The 14,557-nt window shown below is 44.0% G+C and overlaps 1 protein-coding gene across 20 annotated transcripts in view; it reads left to right on the top strand.

The window, feature by feature from the left end:
* The window catches only part of IGFN1 (immunoglobulin-like and fibronectin type III domain containing 1), a 48,363-nt gene that overhangs the window by 20,562 nt on the left and 13,244 nt on the right, over positions 1 to 14,557 (top strand). For 14 of the 20 annotated variants that reach the window (XM_021377053.1, XM_021377054.1, XM_021377051.1 and 11 more), the window contains 11 exons: positions 4,082 to 4,150; positions 4,656 to 4,778; positions 7,213 to 7,352; positions 7,849 to 7,948; positions 8,797 to 8,844; positions 9,294 to 9,339; positions 9,653 to 9,827; positions 10,454 to 10,567; positions 11,024 to 11,195; positions 11,822 to 12,094; positions 12,730 to 14,555. In XM_021377053.1, coding sequence (XP_021232728.1) covers positions 4,132 to 4,150; positions 4,656 to 4,778; positions 7,213 to 7,352; positions 7,849 to 7,948; positions 8,797 to 8,844; positions 9,294 to 9,339; positions 9,653 to 9,827; positions 10,454 to 10,567; positions 11,024 to 11,195; positions 11,822 to 12,094; positions 12,730 to 14,555 — 3,036 coding nt within the window. In that variant the 5' untranslated portion in view covers positions 4,082 to 4,131. The remainder of the gene's footprint in view (positions 1 to 4,081; positions 4,151 to 4,655; positions 4,779 to 7,212; positions 7,353 to 7,848; positions 7,949 to 8,796; positions 8,845 to 9,293; positions 9,340 to 9,652; positions 9,828 to 10,453; positions 10,568 to 11,023; positions 11,196 to 11,821; positions 12,095 to 12,729; positions 14,556 to 14,557) is intronic. The other 6 variants (XM_021377064.1, XM_021377063.1, XM_021377061.1 and 3 more) reach the window with 6 other exon arrangements.

The following is a 14,557-nucleotide window of genomic DNA, read 5'->3' as shown; positions in this document are numbered from 1 at the left end:
TGAAGTAATTTATGAATGTATTGTGAATATCAGAAGGAACAGACTGACACGTGCTCGAGTTGTCATCCCATGCCTGCTTCAGCAAACTGACATAACTTCAGTGTCCTGTTCACAGCTCTCAGAGCCTTATTGTTTTAATTCATGCAGATAATGCAGATGGTGTGTGTGTCCTTTTGGTGTTTTGTACCAGTCCTCTTTCACAAGTACACAGCTATAGAGTATCTGGTCTATGTAAATTGTGGGCAGCATGAGCAATCACGTTATTATTCGTAATCCCCGAGGCAGGAGAGAAGATGGAGTCAAATATAGATTTACCGGAGGAATAAGTCACAGAGAATCTGATCCATGGGCGTTCCTCCCCGCTCTACACAAGACCTCCATTCATCACTGGTGCACTTGTGACACTCTCCCTCTGTGACCTGCTCAGAAATCTTCACGAAGTCATCGCTTCTCCACCTCCTGGCCTTCAGCTCTGTGGTTTTAACAAAGTACCAGATTTTTCTTTAAAGAGCTTCTGAAACAGGAGGACTCAAGTTGAAAATATTGCTCAAAGTTAACAAGCAAAGCAAGCCCACCCAAAGCTAAGAGAGAAGTTTTAAGTTCTCTTCTTCTCAATGAGTATCTGGATCCACCAGTGCAAAGTTGTGGAATTTGAGGCTGAACACGCAACGCTTTGGTGTTTAGAACATTCACTTTGTTGGGGTTCTCCTGGTTTTTTTTATGAATTGCAAAGAGAAATAGAATCATAGAATGGCTTGTGTTGGAAGGGACCTTAAAGATCATCTGTTTCCAATCCTGCTGCCATGGGCAGGGTTGCCAACCACCAGGGCCAGGGCCCCGACCAACCTGGCTTCGAATGCATCCAGGGATGGGGCATCCACCGCTTCTCTGTCCAGCCTGTTCCAGTGCCTCACTGCTCTCTGAGTAAAGAATGCTGCGTCTGTTACTAATTAATTTTTTATGATGTTCTGTATTAATATCTTTGTACTCTGCGTGTATTGTGCTTGCACCAATGTCTGCGGTCCATCCTGTGCCCCTTGGATCCATCCCCTGTACATCAGTCACTTGCTGCCTGTCCCTTCTCTCGGGGTTTACCTGATTTTGCTCACCAGTCTGTGCCAGCAGTTGTGTCACCTCTTTTCTGTGTCTCCCACTGTCTGAAGCTCGTAAATAACTACTTGTGATACTGCCAGTACAACCAAATCCTGGGACTCGCAAATGTTTTGCTAGTTCGCTTAGCTGATTTATGACCCTATTTAAAGGGCCTGGTCGAGTGCAGAGGGAATGGGCTCTCGAGCTAGCTCATCCTGGCAGATTGATGGACAGGCAAGGTGAAGGGCAGACCTCCTGACAGGCTATCTGGTTTATTTTGCCAGTTTAAAAATGTCAGTAGTCAAGGGCTTGCTGCTGTCCTACACTGGGAGCAGTGGAAGCTTTGTCGCTGTCTCCAAAGGGGAAATGTCTGCAGCTGAAAACCAGATGGACTTCTGCATGGGACAACAGATAGCCAGCCCTTGGCTCTCTAGATGAGGCTAGCGCGTGACGATGAGCTATTTCTCAAAGAATTGAGAGTGCTGAGCTACTTCCAGCATCAGCCCTGCTATGGCAGGACCGGTGGTGAGCAGTGTTTTGTGCAGGAGGGGTGGATTGCCCTTTGGAAGCATTTGGCTGCCTGTTTTGAGTAAATAGCAACATCAGTGATCATATTCGTTTGGAGACCTATAGTGCGGGCAGCTGTGAGTGGAGATACGAATTCCAGCATGGCAATTTTTGGAAGGCTTTTGCTGTCTTTCATTTCTTTATACCAGGGCTGAACCGAAGTGAAGGTAAAACAAGGTTATTTGTGTAATAAGGGAGCAGAAATTTTAGAAATAAGCAAGGCAGGTTCTGAAAGCTTCTGTGCCAGCTGATGTGGTATTTTCAAGTCCACATTTTAACACGGGAGGCATGAGAAAATGTGATGTAGTTGGATTAATTACACCGAAGGAATGTTCTCTTGCATATTCCAGCACCGTCATTTTAACTGTGCAGTCTATGTGTGGTATTAAGATGTTTCAGTGTCGCTCTCCAGAAGACAAGAATTCACAGGAGCGTGAGGACTCCCAGCAGCTTATCTTTAATCCAGGGCAATTTCTGGAATACTTAAGGTCCAGTAAACCCACCGGTTTACACATGAAGTTTCTCAGTGGCTTTGGGCCTGAGGACCGTGTTCATGCTTCAGTATAGATGCTAGTCAGAGCTGCCTGATGTAGGGGGGGAAAGACTTGAGAAGCAAAGGGTAAATGTGAGCCTAGCACAAAGAGAGCTTAGGGGAATACTCCCGCAAGGTAACGACAAGCAATCACGTTAGTTTAGAGTTAGACCTTTCAGCTCCCGGAGTGGTGACATGTTTAGGAAGATGCAAGACTGCAAGAGGCAGCAGGGGATTACGGTGTTTGCTATTAATACAGCTCAGTGCCTTGGAGGACGAGTGAACAGCATCAGGAGGCGGCGATCGAGAGGCCCTGAAGAGCTCTGCCCCTTGCTGCGCAGTGCCCTGCATGCTGCAACCTGGAAACATCTTCTGATATGTCAGTTTTGCATGTTTCCTTCCCACAAGCTCTCCATTCCCTTCATTTTCAATTCTTAAAACACCAGAAGCAGGTGTCTTTTTTTTTTTTAACAGAAGTAGATATATGATAATGCCAAAACATCAACGCGGGCAAGCTGGGATACGGATGTGAAACACCCACGCCAGATTGAGGCTGAGATGGGAAGGCAGGAGTTGACTGTCACTCGCATTCTCATGTATCATTTTCCATTCGTATTGTTTTACATGCATCTCCACTAAAGTTAGGGAGGCAAACAATGGTTTTCCAAGCAGTCGGTGGAGATCCCGTTGCTATTACAAGTTAGCGTCGTGTGTAGAGCCCTAAAATAAGGTTTAGGCTGAGGGTAACAGTAGAGTAGAGAGATGTCCGTGCTCTTATCTGCAGCTCCTGATGAATGGAAATCCAATGTGTATCCTTTTGGTTCAGAATTGGACCCCGGAATACTGAGTTCCCCTGCCTTTGGCCTATCCGTGAGACGTATGGCACAAATGATTTCTGTTGGCTGTCTGCTACCCTCGGTGAAACCAGGTATCACACGGATCAACACGGCTCTGACCACGTGTATGGCCAGGAAATGCTGGGGTCCTACCCAGAGCTTTCGTCAGGCGTAGTGCAGCAATCAGGGAACAGAAAGAAGATCATAGGCGTGCTGACCAAGGCCGTCTGCCTTTTCAAACTGTGAAGAGTCGCATGCTCTTGTGTGACTCTTGTGTTGAGTGAAGGATTGCAGAGGGTAAATAGAGACAGCATTAATCCCACATGGGAATCTAATCTAATTGCTCTTTCAGAGCTTCAGTAACTCTATAGTTTCTGACCATGTCTCTCTCATATGACAAGGAATCTGCCTGCACGCTTTGCTTGCAGGATGGTGATGTGTTACTTTATATGATGTCTGCTTTATACATACAGAGAAAGAAACACCTCCAGCAGAGGGTCACACAAGTGACAGTCACTAGTTAATGCCAAATTTACACTTCGCCATTTCCTTCTAGAGTAAGTACTAGCTTATGGTCTGCTCTGAGGCTTGTTGCTAATTTAGACAGGCTAATTTAGATCAGGATGTGCTTCTGCTTCATGCCTCAGTTCAGACATCCATCTCTGTAGCTTTCTTCTCAGCAACTGCTCTTACCATCCATCAGAACTCACCATGTGAGCGCCATGTGGTGTAATATTTGCTTGAAACACGAGAGGAGGTTTTGGAGGGAAGCCAGGTGACATGGAAACGAACCATGTGTCCGAAGGATGCTGTTAGATGTTTATTACCATTTAGATCTGCCAGGCGTTTTCCTACCTGGTGCGTGTTGTGCTGGGGGTTCAAAATTGTGGTTATGTGCTTTGGAAAGAGGCAGCAGAGCTGTGTTGACTGGCAGGCCTTTCTCAGCTGGGATGTAGCAAGTGAGGAAGGAGAAAGAGCATCACAGAAGCAAGCAGTATTGAGATCTTTCGTTTCCCTTTTGAACTGTGAGTAACGAAATGTTTCTTCTTCGCAGGAGCACCTGAAGTCTATTTATACTGACCACAAGCACCCAAGCAAAGCATCATGACAACGCGCCCAGCAGGTGAGAGAACAGTCACAGCTGTGAAACCTGGGTGGCCTACCCCTGAGAATAAGCCCAACTTGTTCTTGGTGTTATTTGGCAACTAGGTGTCTGCCTCTCACCACGAGAGGGACGCTGCTAACTGGCTCATCGGGTTGTGCTGACCTTTGCAGTAGTGTTTTCCTTATGCCAGATCTTGAAATTTTTTTTTTGATGTAAAGCATTCTCTATCCAAAGCATTGCTAGGCATGTAAGCTGGTATGCCCCCAGCTTGCCATCTTGATGGCAGGTCTTCCCACTTTGGTCATAGCTTTGCAATAAGTCAACACAAAATCACAGACAGTAATGCTCCGGCCTTCAGGCACGTTCCCAGCCTGTAGTATAAGAATGGATGGATCCTTGCTGGTTCAAGAGAGGCTGAGCAGAAGCAGTTACTGTTCTACAAGGAGGTGATGTAGATTGTGAGACCATTTCTAAGACATCAACATGTTATTTTAATGGAATGTATTTTTCCTTGCCTTTCTAGTGAAATATGTCCAGAAATCTTCCATCCGAGGAGTTCACATTACCCAGTTTGTGGATAAGATTCCAAAAGGATGCAGCACTCCTGACTTTGAGCGAAAACCCGTCAGCCTAACATTGCAGGAAGGTGAGATTCTTTAAAACAAGTAAATGAAAAAAACCCAAACCACCAGTCAGAGTTGCAGACCTTGCAGGCTTGATTCCATCTCTCAACTCCGAGTCAGTTTTCCAGATTAGAGCAAGCTAGTTTCTAAACTTTGACTAGACTGGAAGGAAGCATTGTGTGGCCCAAGTCTTTGCAGCACTAGTACAAATTTCACTAGTGCAGGTGGAGCTTTCCTGAGTTTTTACTGGTGTGAGATGAAAATATGGCTCCTAATGTATCTAAGAAATCCTGTGAGTTCCGCAGGAAGATCTCAAGTTTAGTCTTTTGTGGCAAAAGTTTAAACACTTTGAAAAGATTTGTTGTTGTATTTGTTTTTCCATTTAACTAACTCGTGTTATGAGTGTTCAGTGCTAGTATTGACTGCTTTTTAATGAACCAAGACCAAAAATTAAATGGGAAGCCTTTCAGTAATCTCCCTACCCTTGTGGAGTCTCATGTCTTTTTGGAGTGGATAGCCTGGATAGATCGTGTAGCTCCTTCCTGAACAGTTTCTAGCACCCTGGGATTCTTCTCCTACCCTTGTGTGGATTTCCATGGGCCCCTGTAGTGTTATGAAGGAGCGCAGTGGCCTCTAGTGGTGTATCCTTCCTTCTACCAGCAAGTTTCATACATGAAGCAAGGCAGTGCTGTGTCATCCTGTCTGAATTGTCTGTTATTTCATCGAATATTGGTTGTGCATAGCTCGTATACAAAGTACTAGGGCATTGAGGTCACCCACTGTGTAAACAGAGTTCACTGTTCATGCGGATGCACTATGAGTGTCTTTAATTATACCATCATTGCCTCATTTCATTCAGTGTGTGTGTGAACAGGTACTCCTGGCTGTTAGGATTTTTTGACAGAAGTGTAATCCATTGGAATCAGCCTAGAATAATAGATAGTTCTGGTACTGCAGTCTCAAAAGAAGTTGGAAAAAAATGCCTTTTGGTAAGAAGCTGCTGGCTGCACGGCCAACAGAGCTTGCTGCACCAAACCTGTTCAGTTTTGGTGGTGATTCTTTAGGAGGGTGTGGGAAATATTGCAAGACTTTCTGGGGAGATGTTTTTACCTTGTTGGTCATCTGAAGACCAAAGTTATTACAAAGGAAAGATAGTAATCGCTTCCTCCATGAGTTCCATCCACTAATCTCCATTTCTGTTCCAGCATGACACTCCCACTTACCTACTCATGAGTCACTTCTCTGATTTGTTGTATCATATTCCTATGACTTTGAAGCTGTTCGGGAAAAAAAACAATAAAGCATTTGCACCAGACAGTGGTAATGCTGTTGGAGATTTCAATGGTCAGATGCAGTATGGTCAGGTTGTTGGAGGAGCAGAGATGACAGAGGGAGCTCCTAGGTGATCCCCATCCTCTTCTCCCTTCCTTGCATCCTCACAGAGCAGGGCCTGTTGTGTTTGGAGGGGCAGGGAGTGCCAGGCCAGCAGATTAGCAAGGTATTGCAGAAAGATGACACAAATAGAGCACATGAGGAAACACCCTGCCCTGCACGGGTCCTGCCACTTGTTCTTAACAGACAGTGCTATACACCATGCTTTCCTGAGTGCACAGAGGAAATGTCTTGTTTCCCACTTCATTTTCTCCGAATGAAAAAGAGACAAGGAGCTCTGACAACTCACGGATGGATTTTTATAGAATCAGGGTAGTCTGGCACAGTGGGTCCTATGGAGCTTAGCATTCTTCCCAGCATGGGTGCAACAACGTGACTGGTCTGAAAGAATGGGGAAGTGATGGGAGCTCCAAGAGGAATGTGTTTGTGAGGAGAGCAGCTGCGATGCAGCTAGTACATGCAAGTTGGTGTGGAGCAAAACTGTGCCAGAAGCAAGTCTGACCTGAATTTGCTCTCACTGTTGATTTCAGAAGGGATTAGAGCATGTCAGCAGTCATGGCTTGCAGACTAACACCACATCTGAAAGACCTTTTAAGATGGTCATTATTGACATGGGGAAGAGCAGCGTGGCTTGGACTTGAGTTAATAACTGTTTGTTATCTGACCCTTACCTATATTGAGGGAGTTTAAAATCAGACCAAGACAGCAAAAAATTCCTCTCTTGGGTACATAATTTCTCTGTCCACGTGGGTATGCAGTGAAAACACACAGACCTGATTTGTCAGTAGTGAATTTTAAAGTTTTCAAGTAATCTCTTTGAAAGCTTGTGAGTTGCAGTGGAGATTGTTGCAGATATCTTGCTTTAAATGCTCCAGTTCCCCCAGCCAAAGTTGGTAATTTGGGCATCCCTTACGAAGAGAACAAAAAAGAGAGGCAGAAATGTTATTTGAAAATAAATCTAAAACAGCAGCGGCGACTTGCTCTGAGGAATGCTCTGTTGATAACATAGGGAGCCTGGCATGAGAACCTCATGTTCAAAAACGAATTCCTTGCCTCTTTTGAAAGGTAAAAATGCCATATTCAGAGCTGTGATCAAGGGTGTCCCCGCCCCTGAGGTGAAATGGAAACGTGCAAAAGGAGAAATGAACGATCCTGCCAAATATGTGATGTTCTACAATGCAGCTACAAGTGAACACATCCTGCAGGTAAAGACCAAATATTGCAGGGAGGACACGCAGAACAAAGAGTGCAATGAAAATAAATGGAATATAAATGGAAAATAAATAAATGTGCAATGGGCAACCAGGGTGAGAACATCAGCATCTAGGGGAAGCGTGTAGGTAACCAAGTGCTAGAAAAGCATAAAACTGAATTTTATCATTCCCTCTGTGTAACGGTGATCAAGATGAAATAGGAAGAGGATCTGAAGGTCAAGATAGGTGCAGATTCCAAAGATTAGAGATGATTTCATGATGTGCATTTCTTCTCTTAGAACATGCCAAAAGAGCAAAATGGTCTAAATGCTTCACAAAGAAAAGTTGATCTAGATGTCACCAGGTCTGAAACAGCGCAAAAGTTTAGTAGAGTAATTGTAGGAACAGAGGAAAGATCTGGAATTTCAGCAAGAAATGTTTTGTTAGAATTTGAATAACTGAACCACAGTGCGTGACTGTGAGTTCTTACTGTGTTCTTCTTTTTAAGATAAATAAAATCACTGCAGGTGACTCCGATTTGTACCGTTGCTGTGCTGTAAATGAATATGGGGAAGCTGCATGCTCTGCTGGCCTCAGGATCATACAAGGTAGGACTGACAACTTCTGTAGTCCAGGTATCCTGTGGTCCCAAGTAGTGGGCTTCACTGTCCTCTGGGAGTGAGTGCCCAGAGCGTTGTCTAAGTACCTGTAGTGTGAAGGGCTCCTTTCTTCTCACTGAGGGCTTGAGTTCCTCTGTAACTCCCTCCACTTTGGTGCTCCATGACAGTATGAACTTTAGGAAAGACCAAAGAAGGTGGGTATTGTGGTCATTGCACCGGACCATGCTCAGGAGCTCTGGATTTAGTGCTGAATTGACTCGATCCTTTATGATGCAGGCAGTCTGTTGGGAGGAATCCATCTCGTTTTACTTCAGTGTTTCCACCTAACCTAGTCCCCTGTTCCCCTTCATAGTCAGTGGAGAGAAATGTGTGCTTCATGGGTAAAATGTAACTGACCTGTTCTGGGAACCTACTTGAGCTAGAGGTGTGGGCTGCTTTGGAAGTGTCTGCTTCACCTCCCTACCTATAAAATAAGCTTAGAAGGCAATTACCTGCATTGTGCCTGGTAATCCTTGCACCCTGGCTCCCCACCTCTAACAAAAAAAAAATACTAGTATTTCCCACCATTCCTTAAAATATAAGCTTTATAGAGTAGAGACAGCCTCCCCCACTGCATGGAGTATCTAACGAACACAGAAGCAATCACAATAGAAATACAGCATTGTGGATGTATGTTCAGCATCAAGCTGACAAGGAAATCCAAACTAGAATTTCTTTTCCTCTTGCATTAATGACAGATGTATAGGTTTTATAATTCATGGACTTACTGGTGTTAGTCTGTTATCTTGTTCATCTTACGGATTGTTTTTCCTGTGTTTTCTCTTCTCAACTACCAGTTGGCTTTAAGAGGAAAGCAAACTATGTTACTGGCCATCCTGCTGAAGGTGAGTTAGATAAATATTTTTTGGCATACTGAATACTCCCAAGTCTAGCACGTTACTACTACTTCTCCTTCGTTAGTGTGAGGAGGAAAATCAGCACAGAAGTTGGGGAGGAGCAAACACAAAGTGAGACACTGCACTGTTAACATAGAAAATGCCAAAGGCCTTTGAGGAAGGAACAGGAGAATATTACCAGGACTTACCTGCCTCCCTGTCTTTAACAGGGGATAGAATGATTAATTCTTTAGACATTACAACAGAAACAAAAGGAACATGAAGAAATTGCCTCCATTCTGAATGGGGGAAAAAAAACAGCAGTATAATTTAGGATTTTCTTGTGTTGTGTGCATACTGTCTGCTTGGTACTTATCTTTGGGTTAAATGACTTTTTAAAATATGGCTTTGAGCTGTTATAATTAATGATTCCTTTTCCTCTTTGTCCTCTGTGATAGAATTGAAAAAGAATCTTCAGGACCTCAAGAAGACGCTGAAGAAGCGGTAAGTCTCCATACAACAAGGACCATTTTTACACTTCCCAGATGTTTCTTGATATGATATTCTTGGGCCTTCAAGCCAACACTTTTTGTTTCTGAAGTGGCTCACCATATGGAGAGATGTAATAGAACAGTTTGCCACCATCTGTGAGGCCAGAAGACCCCAAAGGGTCCTGTTTTTTCTTTTCTATATGTACAGGGACAAGTAAATTACAGAAATAACAGAGAAAGCTGAAAAGAGGACAAAGTGCAGAGAAATAAGACATCTTGTTTTCTGTTAAAATCTCTTGATTTCTTTTTTTCTTCCTGGTTCGAAGGGCTCCACTACCAAAGGAAAAAGTGATAGACAGAGAAGCAATCTTCCAACTGTTACTGCATGCAGATAGGAAAGATTATGAGAAAATCTGTATTAAATATGGAATTTCTGACTTCCGTGGCATGCTGAGAAAGCTTCAGGAGATGAAGAGGGACGCAGAGAATGAACAAGCAAAGGTAGGATAAACTGTGAAACACTGAAAGCACTGAGTTTAAACAGACTGCCAAGTCCTACAGTTACTCAGTAGCTTCTGAAAACAGGCTTAAACCTTGCTAAATTGCTTTGAAGGTGAAAATTTCCTTGTGTGACAAGGAATGATTTATGACAATGTTTTAAAGTCCTATTTCTATACTTGATGTGGATGAAAAAGCGACTGACTTATCTGAAGTAGATGTCATAAATTTCAGGAGATCCTGAGCTTAGGATAATCTGTTTATTAAACCCCATAACTAAATTCTGTAATCAGTTGTCTCTGAAGATAATTTGAGCGTTGAATTGAGGATTCATATGCCTGAGAGTGAAAACCGTCCTTCACAGGCAAGCCATGTAGAAACCTGGACAGTTAGAGGCTGTGTAGTGTATGATTGACCAGTACATCACATGTTAAATATAATTTGCCCACAGGAAGAAACTCTGGAAACTTACAGGTGCTTCTTCTATACACGTAGAGTTAGAGGTAGCTCTTTTCTGTGCAGATGGAAGGTAGATTTCACACTAGTTCAACAGCTGAAGAGCTTCTGCTGTGGTAGCCTTATCCTTTACTAAATTCTTGGGTGGTTTTTTTGGGGTTTTTTTTTTGCAGTTAGTTCACAGTGTCAAAAACATGGAACACATTAAGGTCAACAAGGATGGAAGTGCTTCGTTTAGCCTGGAGATGGAACTGAAAAACACTAACAGCAATGTTTATCTGCTTAAGGTAGGATTCAATTCTGTGAAAGAAGATATTAAGGGAGTAAAACATGCCATAGAGCTCTGTATTCTGCTGTGATGCTCGTGTGATTGGTGTTGTGGATGTTTTTCTGGAAGGTATATTTCAGTAAAACTGTGGTTAGTAGCTTTAGTATGGGGAAAATGGAATTAATTAAAGAGGAGATCAGACTGAGAATTTCCAAATCTATGCAGTCACAGCAAGGAGAAGGAAACTCAAGTGTGTCACAGATGGGAGAGTGGCAAAATTGCACATGTAATTGCCTGTGTTTTATACAAACAATGAGCACCGTCTGCTGCAAATTGTAACAGAGCGTGGACTTCTCTCTTGTTCCTCACTGTTGTCAAGACAGCACTCACAGCAAAAAATTTAGCCTAATTTTTCTTTGAAATGCCTTCTGCTAATTGTATGCTGCTTCTAAGAGTATGCTGTTTCTCTTCCTAGGATGGTGAGAGGGTCCGTTATGGAACAGGGGATGAATACAGAAAGTATTACCTTAGACGAATTGGAAAAAGGTATCATTTCATTGTCAACGATGTGCATCCAGAAGATGCAGGCTTGTATCAAGTCAGAGTGGAGGATGTGCCTGTTTTCTCAACCGAACTGGACGCTGAAGGTAAGGGTTTGACTTAAATATAGGTAATGTGCGGCTGTAACGAGGATTTATTTTTTGCTGGAAAGTTTCATGTAGCAGCATCTGCAAAGCTCAGCAGCAAAAGCTGATAACAACAGAAAACTGGTTTTTTTGTTGCCAAATAAGAGCTTGTTCCTTATAACACAGGTTAAAAAAAAACAACCAACCAAACAAAAAATCCAGCTGAAGAGTGGTTATTGTGGATGGATGTTGTATCCCAAAGGACGAGGTGCAGGTGCCCATTTCGAATTCTGGATGGCAGTGGACAAATTCATTAGTTTACTCAACGCTCTATTTTTGTCAGCTCAGAATAATAACTGTCAACCTCAATACTAGTATCATGCACTGAAATAGATCGATGACAACAAGTTTACAGCACGTCACAGTGATGGGTGGTATTAAGTGTTTATACTAAGATAAAAAAAAAAAAAGACAAAAATCTGCCTTTCTGTCCTGTAGAACTAGGCACAGGAACACATCTCAGTTTTTCTTTTTTCTGCCTGCTACTGTGTTCACAGGCAAAGCGAGCTCTTTTCATCCTTCAGCAGCAACACGTTTTTCTGGGAAGACAGAACTGGCTCCATCTCCTTTCTTTTTTTCCATTCCAGCCATCCCTGTGAGATTTCAGAAGCCGCTCAGAGATCTGCGTTGTCATGAGGAGGAAGATGTTGTCTTTGAGTGTATCCTGCGCACTCCCTGCTACGATGCTGTGTGGCTACATAAAACCCACCCCCTCAAAGCAAGTGAGAAGCACCAGATCTCTATAAGCCCCGATGGTCTGACCCACCAGCTTATTATCAAAAATGCTGTGACCTCTGACAATGGCTTGTATACACTCGACACTGGACTCTGCTCCTCAAGGGCTTGGCTTCTTGTAGAGCGTAAGTGACACACCAAATAATATTCCAATTGCTATCTTATCAACAGCCTTTAGTTTCTAAATAGTGTTGGTAGGAGTGACAATCTGATTGGACCTTCTTTCCTCTTTAGACGTGACAGTATTTTCCCTTGTTATTTGTCCTGACATGGGGTCCTGCTTCAGAGTTGGGAACTGATGGATCCTCTGTGCATGGGATATTCTGTAACTCATTCAGGGCTGGAGAAAGGGAGAAGGCAGGAGGCACTAATGAATTCCACATACTACCTAGGGCCCTATTAAGTGGGCTCATGCTGGAAATGTGCCCTTTTTTTTCTGTTTCTTGGAGTTGAGTTTTCCTTTTTGCTTTTTTGTTTTGTTCTTTTGCAACCAGCATGTTTCTGCTAAAAATAATGATCTTAACTAAGAAATATAAAACTGTCTTAGTGTGACCATTAAAAAAAAAAATCAGGGTTTGAATTGAATGTAAGTTTATTTAAATAAATTATACTTCTGTGACTTAGAATGAAGTAACAAATGCTAATGTGTTTTCTTTGGTTGTTGATGCAGTGCATGACATACTGATTGCCTGTTGCTTTTTTATCTTTCTTTTGCTCTAAATTATTTCCCCTCCCATCAAACACTGTGTTTTCAACACAGATGCCAAAAGGACAAAGATACAGGATGAGGAAGGTGAAAAAGAAAAATCTGACTGGCAGAAGGAAACGTTACCAGATAAAGACAGGGCTAAGAAGCTTGAACGTGGAGAATATCTTGGTGATGAAGACCATCCTATGGATGCTGGCATGAAAAGAGATGGCTGGTACAGAAGTGACCGAGAAGGCAATCAAGGCTACTCCACTGATGCTGATGGAGAATTTAAATTTTTGGGAAAAGAAGGGCTGCGCAAAACCGACAGAGATGGAAAGATGGGACCCGGGCAGTTTTCTAGAGAAGAGGGAGATGCAGACTCAATGATGGATGATGCTAGTAACACTGGATTAAAAATGTTAGAAGGCAGAAGTGGATTGAGGCCTGTACACAGCCTGGATTCTATGGCAGGCAGAGCAGATACTGATGGTGGATTAGGAGGAGGAACTAAATCTTATTCTGTGGATGGCAGACATGATAGCATGTTAGAGGCAGTTGATGTTGACATGGGTGATGCAGAAGGTGTGAACTCTTGGCATGACAAGAATGCTAAATTAAGTGATACTAGTTCTAGAGCTGGCTTTGGTGGTATCAAGAGTTTAGATGCTACTGATGGAAGTTCTGTGTCAGATGGAATCAGTCTTGATTCAGCCAGAGTGGGAGATGCACGTTCTGTCTATGGCAAGGATGGTCTGCCTACTGTAGTTGATATAAGTGGAGTCAGTAAAAACAGAGAAGGAGAAATAGGGTCTCCCTACAGCAAAGACAGTCTGACAGTTGATGCTGGTGGTCGTGTAGGTCATGCAGGAATATCTGGCTTGCTGTATGGTCCAGGTGGTCTTCCAGCTGGAGATGGGGCTAGGACTGGTGCAGATCATCTGCCAACTGGGTCAATTGTTGATGCTACTGCAGTTAAAGGGGGGGATCTGTATGGTAAGCATGGGCAGGCAAGTGGACCTGGAAATTGGATTGGAACTGATGGAGCAGGAAGAGAAATGGCACCACCTTATGGAAAGGATGGTTTACCAGCAGGAATGGAAGCTGGCATTGGTGGTGCTGGTTTGGAAGTTGCTGGGTCTGTATATGGAAAGGCTGGCATTGGTGGTGCTGGTGTAGCTGGTGTAGGGGAATTTGGCCCATTATATGGAAAAGATGGTCTCCCAACTGGGGCTGGTATTGGTGGTGCTGGTGTAGGAGGTCTGGGAGGTGCTGGGTCTCCCTATGGAAAGGATGGTCTCCCAGCTGGGGCTGGCATCGGTGGTGCTGGTGAAGGTGGATTTGGAGGTGTTGGGTCCCTTTATGGCAAAGATGGTCTTCCGGTGGGAATGGGACCTGGTGCTGCAGGTGTAGCAGGTCTAGGGGGTGTTGGATCTCCATATGGAAAGGATGGTCTCCCAGCTGGGGCTACCCTTGGTGGTGCTGGTGCAGGGGGTGTTGGGTCTCCACATGGGAAGGATGGTCTCCCAGCTGGGGCTGGTGCTGGTCTTGGTGGTGCAGGAGGAGTTGGGTCTCCATATGGGAAGGATGGTCTCCCAGCTGGTGTTGGTGGTGCAGGAGGAGTTGGGTCTCTGTATGGAAAAGATGGTCTCCCAGTTGTGGCTGGCCTTGGTGGTGCAGGTTTAGCTGGTGCAGGGGTAGTTGGTTCTCCATATGGGAAGGATGGTCTCCCGGCTGGGGCTGGTGTTGGTGGTGCAGGGTTAGCTGGTGCAGGAGGTGTTGGGTCTCTGTATGGAAAAGATGGTCTCCCAATTGGGGCTGGGGCAGTTGTTGGTGGTGCAGGGTTAGCTGGTGCAGGAGGAGTTGGGTCTCCATATGGGAAGGATGGTCTCCCAGCTGG

This window comes from Numida meleagris, chromosome 25 (assembly GCF_002078875.1).
Source record: "Numida meleagris isolate 19003 breed g44 Domestic line chromosome 25, NumMel1.0, whole genome shotgun sequence".
In the NCBI taxonomy this organism is placed as follows: Eukaryota; Metazoa; Chordata; class Aves; order Galliformes; family Numididae; genus Numida; species Numida meleagris.
This window is presented reverse-complemented; position numbering and strand designations above follow the sequence as displayed.